Source organism: Heliangelus exortis, chromosome 3, assembly GCF_036169615.1.
Source record: "Heliangelus exortis chromosome 3, bHelExo1.hap1, whole genome shotgun sequence".
Taxonomy (NCBI): domain Eukaryota; kingdom Metazoa; phylum Chordata; class Aves; order Apodiformes; family Trochilidae; genus Heliangelus; species Heliangelus exortis.
This window is the reverse complement of record NC_092424.1, coordinates 12402126-12417288: the sequence shown is the minus strand read 5'-3', so window position 1 is coordinate 12417288 and position 15163 is coordinate 12402126. Positions and strand designations below refer to the sequence as shown.

At 37.5% G+C, this 15163-nt stretch overlaps 1 protein-coding gene across 12 annotated transcripts in view; it reads right to left on the bottom strand.

Annotated features, from left to right (window-relative positions):
- Nucleotides 1-15163, bottom strand: part of LTBP1 (latent transforming growth factor beta binding protein 1) — a 179394-nt gene that overhangs the window by 153323 nt on the left and 10908 nt on the right. For all 12 annotated transcript variants that reach the window (XM_071739221.1, XM_071739212.1, XM_071739219.1 and 9 more), the window contains exon 3: nucleotides 7092-7377. In XM_071739221.1, the coding sequence (XP_071595322.1) occupies nucleotides 7092-7345 (254 nt within the window). In that variant the 5' untranslated portion in view covers nucleotides 7346-7377. The remainder of the gene's footprint in view (nucleotides 1-7091; nucleotides 7378-15163) is intronic.

The following is a 15163-nucleotide window of genomic DNA, read 5'->3' as shown; positions in this document are numbered from 1 at the left end:
ATAAACCCTAAGTAGAAGGAAAAGCAAAGCTTGCCACCTACTGCCCAATGACATAATAGAATATACTAATATTGTCTTATCTCCTTTTAACATACTATCTTACCTTTGAAAATCATTTCCCTGATACAGAATGTACCTAATTGCATCTTAAGTTATCTTTTTAATAATATAGAGAGCACAAAGCCATCACACAAAGTACCCAAAAGCAGTATTTTCCTTTTTTAAAAAAAAAATTTCATCTGCTTACAAAATCCCTGAAACATTTACAAAAAGCCTGAAACATCTACTGCAGCATCCAAACCAACAAAGAACTCTTTTTAATACCATCAACTGTTGCTATGGACTTGAATAAAGTCTGTCCTCAGCTGCATAATAAGTTTTCTGTATAGAGAAAAATATAAAAGGGATATTACAATAAATAAAGCCTATCAGAAAAGGTATTTTTTTTCCTGTAGGTACGTCTGGAGGAGGTAATTTAGAAGCTATGGATCATTAATAATGAAGCAGAGGTGTAAGTCTGGTTTACTGCAAATTCTTCCTTCAGGGCAGAAGCTCTATGTCTCAACAGGAGAACTGATGCTTCTTGTTTTCAAGCACAAACAAATTTTCTTCAATAATGACAATACTTCAGTGAGTTGCTATTTATTTTCCTAACATACTACATGAACAGAATCATTTCTGAATAACAGTAGGTCCTTTATTTACTGTAGGAAATTGACATACTTTGTATGCTAGATGGTTTGAATTAGCTAACAATTCAACTTCTGGTCCTCCAACACCTCTCTCTAAAGCCTTGTGAGGTAATTTAGGGAAGAAAAAAAAAATGTATATTGAAAAGGACTTAGTGCAGAGTCTCCTTTGTAGACTACTACATGGTTACAAAGTCTCAATCAGTACTTCAGCAATAACACCAGAAGATCCAGCTTTCTCAGACTAATTTGTATTCTTCACCATTTGTACTCCTGTCTTAAATCCAGTCATACAAAGAACCCTGTCTCTCACCAGATACTGATAAAAAGTAACATCCAAACTTCAACATGAGTAATAAATCTCCTTGGTAGTGAGGTTAGAGTAGCAACTGACAACACATTGTGTAAACGAACAGCTTTGGATTCATGGGAAAAATGTATCAAAGCACATGCATACATATCATATGCAACCTTTATAGAGTTTAAGTAAAGTAGAAACTGCTTCTATGAAATAGTCTGCTTCTCTGTGAAGTATTCAGACTACAGCACTGAAGAACTACTAGACATGCAGTCTCTTGGGGTTCCTGAATCACAAGCAGGACAAGATATTCATCAATGAGAAACCAGTGAGGCATTTGTGATAAATCAGACAGGCCCAATCCTGAAAATACATCTGCTGTTGCTTAAGGGAAGCCCACAACGTCTTCTGAAGGAAGATTTTTATTATCTGCTACCCCAGTCAAATACTAAGATTCACTAAATCCCCTGAAGAGCAGTACTTTGTGTCTTTATTATCTATTTCATAAGGTTATTAACAATGAATTTTCAGTATCAACTGGAAGTATTAAGATAACACCAGAAGTTCTACTACTACCCAAGACATACAAACCAACTAATAGTCACAACCACTAGTCTTAAAGACCTCAAGGATCAAGTATTAGTACTGATTTCTGATTCAAAGACCAGACAGATCTGCACAGTAAGCCTTTTTCCAAGTCCAATATACTTGAATCAGAGGAAGATGTCCCTGGTTCAGTGGGGTTACATTAAACAAAAAAAAAAACCCTAGATTTTTCTAATCACATAATACTGTTAAATCATTTTTATACCTGAAATCAATAATACTTCTCACTTTGTTTTCTTCTTTTGGAAGTTAAAAGGTACAGATGTATTTTGACAATAGACATTATTTTTCCAAATTAACTTACTGAGATCTATTCCCACAGCTCTAAAGAGGGAGGAATTAAAATAACATTTAAATTATTTTATTATTAAACCAGTTTGCAACTTAGTTTTCAACACTGACACCTCCACATCAAAGTCATCACCACACATCCCCACAAAAACACTGAACAGCCAGGTACACATTATTTTAAGCTAGGAAAAAAATAATAGTTTAAAATAATGTGGTTTAGAATGGTGGATTACAGTTCTTTTTTCAACTAAGCTGAAAGCATCAGTATAGTTTTAGAAATAATTTTCTCTCTTGAAAAGTAGTGCCTTGACAGCTAGGGCAATGATTCCTACACACTTGGTGTATGCCTAAATCCTTGTCTCTCTGTTTTGCTGCTATTGACATATATTAAGCATGACTGTATTTCAGTACCACTGAAAGAAAATAATTTGACAACAAGTTAATTAAAAAGTTGATTTTACCTTCTGGAGTGTGTTCAGTTTGCTGGGATTGCAGGAGAGAGGGCTACAATGACACTGTCAAAATGATTATGCCTTACAGAACAATACAGATAACTGACCTGCATAAATATTTTTCAAGTAAATTAGGAAGAAATCAGTAACTTGAGGGATAACAGGGTATGTTACCATTCCTTGCTGTAGATCTTGTAATAAGCATTGTGCAAAGGCACCTCAGAATCTGCTCCAAATAGTTCACAATGGAAAAATTAACTTTCCTGATTCTCCCTGGAGCCACCTTGCATTAGTGAACCTGTAACAAGTATACCATGAGTTCATTAAATGTTAGAAGCCTTTACTGAAGGGACTGAAAGGATGCAGTCATCAGTTTAACATTTCAGCACAGACTGTCAGTTTTCCACCTCTCTGACACAAACTAGTGAGTCCAAGAACTGATGGAAAAACCTCATCTTGGACCACTGGAGTTAAATTTTGAAGCCTGAAAAGCAGTAACACCTTGATGCTGCCAAGCACATGATGCTGATACAAGCTCACAGGATTTAAGCATTCTTAGAATAAACCAAACAGCCATGACACTGGGCTCTAGGAGGGCAGAACCTACAGCCCATGACTCACAAACAAAAGCTCTGATGCCCAATGTAACTGTCTGTGGTTGTCTCTTAACAGTGCAGTCATGGCTTACTCATGGCTTGCTCAAAAAAGGATTTGTTCAGACTCCTCTATACACTCAATATTCACAAGTACACACTTAGGTGTATCAGCACCAAGACTCACACATGCATGTGCCTAAGAACATAAACCCCAAGTTGCACTGAGAACAGGAAAAAGCGGATTGAAAAATATTACTATGGAATATTTTGCCTTGAATCAAAAATATTAATTTTCCAAGTTATCATCACTAGAATTAGAGATCTGTTTTCTCCAACTCCCCTGTATAACCCAGGAGAAAAGATGACCTCTCCTGACACCCCAGTGGCAGTGTACCATACAAGTTTTACTGTGTTCAGAATTCCCAACACGTTCCAATAAGAAGCAGGTTTTTTTTCTGAGACACCACTTGTTTTCAAGTACAGACATCTGTATCTTCTGCTAACGTTCTTTTGAGATGCAACCTTGTACCTCATAATATCTATCTTCAGCCCAGGGCTATGACAGACTTTGGTAGTGCTAAGTCCATGTATTCTAAATCCATGATATTGCAAGAAATCACTTCCCAGGTTTCCTTCTGTTCTGCACCATATTCTTCAAAAAAAGATCTCAGGAAAGAATGAAATTAATTTCCCACTTCCATAAGTATCATTACCACCATGACCCTAACATCTTTGTTGATGACCAAAACATGTAAGTACAGTGACTGACATTAGAAAAGTTGCATTTGTACACACAACTGAGAAAAAAATGACAGAGAGCAAAACAAACACTGTAGAGACAAGCCTTCTCTAGGAGTTTATTTTGGGGTTCCAGGATGAATTCTGCCTTGAGTCTCAACAGTTCTTGACAGCTTTTCATAGCAGCAATGTCTAGTTCAGCATATCAACTACACTGATAATGGGTGATTCCACTCCTGCCATAGACTTCCTTATGTTTCTAGGCGTGGGAACAGAAAACAGCCATTCCAAGAATATTTGGACAGTCACACAACATATGAGACCACAAGACATTCAAAGAGGAACCCGAGTGGGATTTAACCCATTTGATCTGTGCCAGTGGTAGGGACCTGACCTCAGAAGGATCTTTTGGCCCTGTAGATTGTCCTGATAATCTACATGAGAACTAGCAGTAGCACTCATTTCAACAGTTGTGTCTAAACAGCCACTTTCGTCTGCTGCACTTTATATCACTGCTGTAGTTTGTGAAGCAGGCTGTCTCCTCTCCATCTCCCAGCTTCTCTCCTGCAGTGGCTGTAGGCTGGTTTTCTCCTGACTTCTGTTTTCCATTTTCTCACTCTATTATTATGCTGCCTAAAATAGATTTATCTTCATGTGATTTCCAAGTCCTATCTACCTGAAAAGGTCTCTCTACATCTAGGAGAAGATCCTTAGGTTGAGAAGGGTCACATGAACAACAAAGCCCACCTGGTTTAACACTGCTTACAGAAGCATGCAGAGGCACTTCAGATAGCAGGTAACAGGTGACTGGTTTTGTTAGTCTGAAGTTGCTTGATCTACATCTGGGATGTGGTTTTATGCAAGCAAGAACAGAGATTTTGGTGAAGCATAACATGCTTTCTAGGTGCCTAGAAAACACTTTCTAGAAGCATCATAAGCATCAGAGTCTGGCAGCTACCAAAGTACCACAGAGGAATAACAGTTTATCCTGGTTTTTTTTCATCCATGAAGAACCCTTTATCCCTGGAGTCTTTTCCAGGAACAGCAGAAAGTAAGTCTCCCCTAGAGGTATCCACAAGCCTTGTAAGCACAGTTTCAAAGTGTTTGGAAGAAAAGAGATTTTTTTTCAGGCAACAAGAAACTGTATTTTTCCCTTCCCCTTCGCCCCCCCCCTTTTTTTTTTTTTTTTTTTTTAAAGTCTATTTCACTACCTAGTTTGGACAATTAGCCTTTCTCAAAACAGAAAGAATTCCTTGAGAATGTTTCTGTGTGGAGGAAGGAAGGAAGAGAGACACTCAGTACACTCTACATGAATCAGTACTGATAAGATGAGAATTGTCTGGCCTCTTTATACTGGCTTCCTATAATATACTTCGTGGAGCTAAGCAGAGAAGCCAGGTGCTGAGGATTAGCAGTACTGCTGGTCTGGGTGAAAAGACAGAAAAAAGCCTACAGATTTGACTGGTAATTTCCCCTTCATGTTAGTCATTCAGTAACCCTTGCTTCATTGATAGGAATGAAAATTATGTTCAGAGTACTATAAAATACTGAGTAGCAATTTCTCTGTCCTTGAAGACTGTGGATATATTTATTTCTAAAACCCACTCTGCCTCACCTTATGCCTGCCTTATGCATCAAATAACATACTGGCTTGGGTTTGCAACTCCAAGGAAACTGAGGTAGACTAAACTTCTTGTTACACAAGACATGTATGAACCCAGTTTTTCCTGTGGCTCCACAGTCAGACAATCTAGGACATCAGTAAAAGCAATTGAAAGGTTTAGGAGGAACAAACCTCATCAAGGATGAGGGGCAACAGGCATGAGGTGGAACATAGTAAGGTCCATTTAAACATAAGAAAAAACTTCCTTACTATGAGGGTGACAAGGCACTGGAACGGGCTGCCCAGGGAGGGTTTGGAGTCTCCTTCTCTGGAGATATTCAAAACCTGCCTGGATGCAGTCCTATGTAATGTGCTCTTTGTAATCCTACTTTAGTGGGACAGTTGGTCTAGATGATCTTTAGAGGTCCCTTCCAACTCTGATAGTTCTGTGATTCTGTGAAGAGTTTACCAAGCAATACCGTATGTCAATGGCAGTGTGCAGCGACCTCTGTTCTCAGATGCAGCTTTGGAGGGGTAGCAGGATGTACATTGTTGTAAAGAGCACATAACTACCCAGGTGCAGACTTCTATAACCACACTTATAGAAGTTCTTTGAGTTCCTTTTTACAGTCAGGGACAGAAAAATACAGTTTATTCACAGTCCTAGAGAGGGCATGTGCAGAAGTAAGGGTTATTGCTGTGTCATCCCATCTGGAGGGGCCCAAGTGAACACCTGGCTTTGCAAGATATGCCAAAGACCCCCAGAAAAGGTGGGGTCAGGGGGCATGAAAAAGTCACACTCAAAATGCTGGATGTGCACCCACCATCCAAGGACCACAACTTACTACCAATATCATTGCTGGATCCAAGGGTGGTGGTATCTTTCCTATGTCTTCTTTCTCTCTCTGTGTCTCTGTCTCTAACCCTAACTCCGCACATGAGGGTAACATAGTTTCTAACTTTAAGTTTTACTATCTATTGCTTTGTTAAATTTTGTTACTTGTAACCTGCTTGTTTTGACAAATTCCTTAAGTTTTGCCAAATTGTATTCCATTGCTTTGAAAGTATCATCATTTAGAATTCTGTTAGTTGTTATCTGACATACTTTATAACCTTACCCACTTTTAAATTGGTTTTATACAAACCTTCTGGGTAATAATCTTACCCCTGAGTACCACACAGAGAATTCCTGAACTTAATCTCACTGAATGGGTTGTTCAAAAGAGATTAACTGGAGAAGGAGGAAGAGAAGGATTGGGCCCAGCCGTACCTAGGCTTCTTTCTGAAAGAGTTTAGAAAGCTGGGAGGCCCAGTCTGAATCTCCCTGGGTTGACCTCCATTCTGGGGAACTCTACCTGTGCCCACTGTGTGGGACGTAGCACCACACTCCCTCTCTCAGATGTGATATTTTGTTTGGCCTCCACACTTGGGGAGCTGTGCTCACCCTATGAGACATGACAGTGCTGCACCCACCATCTGGGGCATGACACTCCCCTCAGTTAAGTAAAGTGCTGAATATTCCATGCCAGACTCTGCTCTAGGCTAAACACAGAAAGTCACTGCTGTAAATTAAGTCTTCCAAAACTACTACAGCATTGTCACTCTAAGGAAAATCAAGTTGGTGTTTAAGAGATATTCTGTTGAGATGAGGAGACCTGGCTCATAAGCAATGGAAATTTAAAAATCCACCAAATTCTGACAGGCACAGTAAAAAGCTCTTTTAAAAAGGCTGTGTAAGTTTACAAGTATGGTTATTCGAGAACACTTGCAAGGCACAATGTAATATTGAACTTCTTTGCTTTCAAAGAAAACACTTACTGTGGTTGCATTTGCTGAGGTAACCCAACAGGAGGCTTCTGCTTGATGGTGAATGCCATCTGAGTCATCGGGCCAACCTTCAATGGGACCTGCACCTTCTGAGAGGTCTGCTGAGCAGCCTGCTGGGGTATCGGCCACGGGGAAACAACAGGGCTCCGGCCTCCAGTGGAAGAGGTGTCTTGCATGATTGTATCCTCACAGGAATTGCCTTTTGTTCCCGGTTTACACACACAAAGCTGCGGTCGCAGGCACATCCCTCCATTTTGGCACGGTGGTGCACAGTTAGCTGAGAAAAGACATTTTAAAAAGTACCTATGAAACAAAGCATGATGGAAAATGCAAACCCTCTTCACAATAAGAGATGTTAATTACTATGTTAATCAGGGCAGGAGAGCAACATTGCTAACTCCACAAGACAATATGTAAACTAGTAGAGCTTTTAGTGTTTTGCTGCACAGGACATGCACAGCATTCAAACAACTGAAAAGTTGTAAAATATTGGTAAGCTCATAAATAGGAAATGTACAAGTTAAATCCAGAATTGTAGCATTATTTCAAGTCTCCTCTAAGTGGCCTTTTATACTTTCTTTCCCTGCCTCATCCTTTCCCACACTTTTACAACCAAACTACATCCAATGAAAAAATATTATGCAGATTATAGAATTTTACTACTGATCCAGGCTTAAGATTTATTCTGTTATTTTAAATTACAGATGCTAAATAGGTACCTAGGAGTCCTTACAGTCACATCACAGATGACCAAAACAGCAGAGAAGCACAAAGTGATTCAACCCTTTGCCCTCTAAATCCCAAAAGAAATCCCCTCTGATGCTACCACTATAATAACATAAAAAAGGAGACACATAAACTGCTGCTACAAAGACATAGCTACACCCAGGGGTTGCAGTCTTTGAAGAAACAGATGGGTGCTTGTGCTTATCCCAAACTACCTTCTATACATTCTTTGTACCAACAGTGCAAAAGGATCAGATTCTTCAAAAGACAATTCACTTCCAGATACCTGTTTCTGACAGGTTTAATTACAGTGCTTGTGTTGCTCTCTCCACCAAGTACTGGGGGAGACTGAATAATCAGCACAGGCTCAGCACCCAGCTTGTAGACCTCAATAACACAGGATCAATTCCACTCTGAATGAGCAACAAACTTTGAGAAGCAAATCCCACCAATGACCAAAAAAGCAGCTGGTTACATGTATACATCATACTGCCTAATTTGAGTACTTTGGATGCTAAAATTACAATGCTACTATATCTAGAGAATGTCAAAATAACAAAAGCATGGCAAAAAATTAATTCTCTTATCCAGAGGATAAAATTTAACAGTAAAATACAATTTTAATAGCTATGAAAATAATGTTTTCTTTAGTCCCATTAGAGATGGCATAAAAATGAAGCACTTATAAGAAAAATCACTACTGAGCTACTTTCAAACACTGCATATTTTTAATACTGTTAAAGATCTTTTAACACAGACAGAATTATATGCCATATTGTAAAGTCTACAAGTTTTATTAAGTAGGTAAGGTCCTATCTTAAACTGTAATGTATGTTATGGGCACATTCTATGTAATTATGCACCATATTCAGGTATAATAAACTCCACAACTGTTTTGCTTTTTAAAAAAAGCCAGTCCACAGCCCTTGTACAAATAAATGTGAGTACTTGGCATTTCAATCAAGTTTTAATGTATACATTTATACATTAAAAAAAAACCTCACTAGCACACATATGAAATAACTTACAGGATAGGACTGTGTCAATTTGGAGGACTAGTTTATCAACTAATACCATCTGGTACAGATGTATCACCTGTATATGGCACCAGAATTTCCCTACAACTTTAACTTGAGCTTTGTATGAGTTTTTTCCCCCTTCTATATGCTGTTCAGCAACATATCTCCTTTTCAATACTCTTTATCTGAGCAAGGTTAATTGCATATTACACATCTGCCTGGTAACCAATTTGCTTACTTGTATTTCTGTTTATTTTTAAGACTATATTTTGTCTTTGGTGGAAGATCGAAGATCATTTTCACCATAAACTTGAGAAGAGATTTACAACAAACATGTTATACTATACAAGCCAACTCTTTCTTGCACCTTGCTTTTAAGACTAGATCTTGCTACAGACAATAAGCATTTGCTCACATGCACAAGTGAAATTAATTATAACTTTGGACAATAGATTCAGAAGCCTGAGACTCTAATTATGTTTCACTGGCTTTGGGAGAGACTCTAAGACAAGAACAGTGACCCCATCATCTGGGTCATCTCTAGAAAAAGTGTAGAGATCAGTGAACAAGTTTGGAAACAGCTGGGAGTGCTTCAGAAAAAATATCACAAAAATCTCTGTTAAAAAATAAAAAGTAGCGATTTTTAAAAATACTATTTTTACAACATTAAAAAACTATACATACTGAGCATATACTTCTGGAGATTTCTGGACTTGTATCTATAATAACCTCTAGTTATTAACTTGTCAACCAGTTATTTAAAAAAAAGAATCAAACACCAAAGCTAACAAGACCACCTCAAAAGTCAATACAACAAAATACTCACTTTGCTAGGATACTGATCACTGTGCATCTCTTAACTCTCAATAGACAAGCCTGAGAAAACGACTTTTCTCCTATAGTTAAGAACTAAAGCTTTGCTTCAGAAGCATAAGAAAACTTGTTTCCACTTATCAAAGTGAACTTAAAAAGGCTGTGATTAATTTAAAATCATGCAGATGAAAATATAATCTGTTTTGAAATGACCTTGTATTTTTTTTACACAAACAGACTCAAAGATTCTTATTTCACTGAAAGCAACATAAACCCTGAAAGTTTCTCAATTTTACATATAATAAAACATACAAAGCTCTGCAGGACAAGCTGCATTCCTCTAGCTGGCCTTGTAACAAAACAGGCATTTGGAGATGCAGAAACTATGTTATAAAAGACATAGTTTGCCTCAAATCATGCAAACAGTGACAACAGGTAGAAAAAGCGATACATCAGATATTCACAGCAATGCACCCTTTGACTTAAGTTCTTCATTACTGTGGTATAATAGAAGATCACAAAATAGGATAAAAGCAGATTTTGTAGGGAAGAATTACAATGAACATTTTAATTTATATAATACAGCAGGTTAGTTTCCAATGTGTTGAAGGCAGCTGCAGCGTAACCTAATTATTATGTTTGAAACAACAATAATGGCACATCTAACTGGAAACACCATTATTTTCCATAAAGTCAAGCATCCAAAAACTGAATTTTAAACTGAAAAGCAGGCCAATATATTTCTGATACAGGCAATAGGCTTGATCCTATTCAATTCAAGGAGGTAATGTTTGGAAATTCTATATTGAGCTTGACAAGGATGGGAACAACATGACCAGGTTTTGTGGGGTCAGATCAATGATGCACTTAGTCCAGCCTCCTCTCTCCATTACTAAGGCAGATGCTTAAGGACAGGGTGAGAAACAGTAAAAGTTTGTACCACTTCAGGAATCAGAGACTCAGCAAACTCCTGAGCAATAGTGTTAGTTTTGTTTTTAAATTCTCCACAGATTTTTCTGTCAAGATTCATTGATCTGCTTTTTGAAGCTGTGAGTTTCAGTATCCAGAACTCATTGTCTTAAGGAAGTTGGCCACTTGGAAGGGCCAGCATATGCAATGTATCCAACCCCCCACACTTTCCAGAAATGTGTTGAAAGAACTTGAGATTCTTTTGGGTTGATTTTTGTCGTTTAAGACCAACAAATTTCTGTCTATTAAAAACAAAGCCACAATGCTGCATTTACATTGAAAGTCTCCCTGAGTCATAAAAACCTGAGAACATTTTCTGAGAACTGAGAACATCCATCTTTTATTCATCTTTCCCTTATCAGCTACTGCTGACCAGCACTGCAGATAGAACACTGGGCCAGAGGGACACATCATATATAATAACTGTTGTAATTATGACATCCCTTCAGAAAAGAAAGCATAAAATAATAATTACCATTAGGCTTAAGCATACCCCTTCAAACAAAACTGTATGTTGGTTTGGAACTGATCTAAACACATGCTCTTCTCAGTCCATATGTTCATGTTATTTTGGTTAAATAGTATATAAATATTTGCAGTAGCAAAACCTAAAATAAAACATTTACATATTATAAAATATTATAAACATTTTAAAACTTCTACATGTATAGAATGTACTTCTGGTTTAATACATAGTAGACTAAGCATAATTATATTCAATCAGTAAGTATAAAAAAAATCATAACATATCTAAGAAGTTAAGATTAAAATTGCTTTTTCAGGTATCTAAAAGAACAGAAATACAGGTATAACTAACTCCACTTCTCATGAAAAAGCTTCTCTATTAAATTCCTGATAATTCTTGTATTAAGATCATTAAGATCTGTTTCCAAGAATAATAACTTTGATTTTAACTTGCACCACAATTACATTCTTAAAGAAGTATCACCTCATTTACACATTTATTTCCTTGTGTCTTTAGATCATGTGAAGGGAAACTTAAAAAACAAAACTAACTTTTTCAGTGAGAAAATAACAATAAACAATTTAAACATCCCAAAAGTTTCCTTCAGCCAAATGTTTCTAATCTTTTAGCCTCAGCTCTACCTTTAAGTATCTCCTTTATCAAGCAACTACTGTTGTTTAGTACTTGAATGACCACATTTTTTTCTATGTCATTCCTGATTTTCTAATCCTTTGATGCCACAATTACACTACAACAGTGTCGGTGAGTGCAAGCCCATCCACTAGATACTTCTCCTGTTTCTACATAAAATTTAACATACTTACCTTTTTTCCCCTTCCTCTTAACCACACATAGTCAAACATCAGTATGAACAGAATGCACTGACTTTTAACAAAGTTCATCACTGCTCGCACTGGCACAGCATTATCAACTCTCAATAGTAATGTGTAAATCCTGTCAGGTAAAATACATGCTAGAGGGTAAATACTAGAAAATACAGTAACTGAAAGGAGGATTAGACCTGTGGGGCTTTTTCAGGTTCCAGCATAAAATGGTCAAGAAACGATGCATACATTAAGTTTAGAGAAAGGGAGAAAACCAACCCAGTAACATGAATCTATCCGTGCTGGTGCAGAAATTTCAAGTTCCTTTATGTGCAGCGTATTAAGGGCATAGTAAATATCTTACTTATTTCATTAATTCAAGACTCCTGTTCTTCAAGCACACAAGGAAACCAAACCAAAGCTCATCTTGGTTGAGTGGGCATCCTAAAAAAAAACTGTGATACAAAGGCACCTTCAAGTCCTGCTGTGTTGAAAGACAGTGTGATGACCCCCCACCAATTCCAAAAGAAAAGCAGTGAAGCACTTTCTCTGAAAAGCAGCAAGCTATGGATTTTGAAAAGAAAAATGCACATTCCAGTTTCACTCAGAAAATTCTGAATATGGTGTCAACATCCTGGAGAAGAGTAAAGTTCATAATAATAATTTCTTGTTCTCTGAAATGCCTTATTGATTGGCTCACCACTTATTTTACCCTTTTATTGTGGATAACATTAAGTCTTTTAAGTGGTTGTAAGCATCACAATGGAGACTAGAAACTCAAAAGCTAACTGAATGAATACTTAGTGCTCACCTCCTCCTGCTTTTATGGGGATCTAGGTCTCCATCTGAATATCCCTCCCCAAATAGTTTACAACAGTTGAATTTTACCAGAAATATATTCAACAACTCTACATGGTCATCAAGGATGGGGAGAGACAAATTTGTGACCAAGGGCCAGACAACCATGTTGTAAGGCCATTCTATAAAAACTGTTGGAATTACTTAAATAATCAGAAGAAATGGCAGTAACAGCAGAAAACCTGTATGACCTCTGCACTTCTAATGGAGGAAGCATTATGATCATCTGTGTCTTGCTATGCAGGAACTGCATGAATCACTGTTGGAATTCTTCACTGGTCCACTTCAAAACATCTGATGCATTCCCACACTGGTGTGGATGGCTACATAAACATGACCTCCAAGAAAGGAGGGAAATAAAAAACAATGCTTTTGGCATACATATTTCTTTTAAAATAAGCAAACAAAAATCAGTTTCTCTCCTAACCTAATGACAACATAACATACCATATTAGTATTATTTTCTATGTACCTCAACAGTATTATCTCTAAATGCCAAGATTTATCAGAATTTAATAGGAGCTATATTCAAATACTTCAAAAGCCTAACTTCAGGAAAAGGACACATTATTTTACCAGCAATGAGAATATAACATGCTGTTTGATACTTGGCATTTTCATGAACATTGTGTTTACAGGAGTTTTTATAGTTTAAATACTTAAGTGAGGCTGTAAAATCTGGGAGACATTTTTAAGTAATTATATGAGATCATAATTATACATCTTTTGACAGTACAAACATTTCAGATGCTGAAGATCCTTCTGTCATTTCAGTATATATAAAAAACCCAATACATTCACTACAGAGTAGACTAAGCCAAGGAAAGCAGCAGATTCACATAGCACCCTGTTCTTGCTTGCTGGAGTGGCAAACACTACAGTCTGCAATCCTTTTAATTCTCTTAACTTCTCATCACAATGCTTATCCATTTTGTTACAAGATACTTTATAAGAAATGCACAAACTAAAACTAAAAGCACCTTAACAGATTTTTTTTAAACTGGACACAGGATTCAGACAGCTGAAGTATTACAGGAAAGAAATTAAAGACAATTAATCATAATAGTGTAATTAAAATGCTAAGAACAATGAAATTTGCCTTAAACCAAACAAACTCTCAATAAAAGTTCACCATTTAGTTGAGCTTTTTTGGAAATCCAGGCCTAAACTGCCATCTAGAGATAATGAAAGAAATTATTTGAATTACGAAAAAAAAAAATCTTGCCGTAAGGTACAAAACAATATCCCTTTATCAAGAAGCAGCTCTCCAAAACTGTAGGTCTATGCAGGGATTACCATCAGCATTTAACAAAAGAAAACATGGCTGAACAAACTATTTTTAGATCTGTATTTAAATTAACATCTTGCCTTGGTAACATATAAAATCCTTGCTCCTCTTTTGTGTGCAGTCAGAAATGTGGAGAGATGCTAAAGCTTTGCTTTCTTTCCATAGTTCACAGAGAGAATCTATTTTCTAGGAATAAACCAGGCTATGCAAGTCAAGTACTGGTGCTTTTAAAGGCAGAACAAAAAAACAAACAAACAAACAAAGCAGAAATCCCAAGCCTTATCCATTATCAGTTCCTGTCAATTACAGACCACCCAACTTGACAACTTGAACCATCCATAACCTGCTAACACCCAGTACACTGCAGTATTTGAACAAGTCAGCTGAGGAAGGTGTCTTCCATCCACCCTCTACCAACCCGACAGCTCCCAATTTTACTTTTAAGGAAGGACCAGTTGACCAGAAGCAGCCCTTCCTGTTGAAGACTGCAAAGAAGGGTGCAGCACCCAACTTTCCAAGGTCCCATGGTGTTTAGAACCCCATCCTTCTTTAACAGCCCCACTTTCCCAAAAGTTGGGAGGCTTGCTGACCCCCTACACACAGCCAATTTGTCCTACTAGCTTACTTTCCTAGAGAGTAGGGAGGGGAGCATGCCCTGCTTCCAGCTCTTGCCTTCTCCACACTCAGGAAGAGCAGCTGTACAAACCAGAGGTGGCTGACCAGGACTGTAAGCATCACAGTATCACTTGACCGTCAGATCATTGTTCTCTTCCTGCATATGTGCAGAACTGGAACTGTGAAATCAGTGGATGAACCACAGATACTCCCAGCACCTACAAAGCTTTCCACGCTCCTTCCAAGTTACACATTGAAAATAAGCAACAAACAAATCCGAAAGGGAAAAAAACAACAACAAAACCAGTTTTCTGGGTTCTTTCTGACACCATATCTACAGAGGATGTGTTTGGAACTTTCTATTCACTGTAGATTTACCACAAATTTACTACCTATCCTGCTTTTTCTGTTAACATTAACTCCTGCAATGAGCTGGATAAGTTCACTATCCATTTCTTGTCTGCTTCAGTAAAGAAGCCCATCTT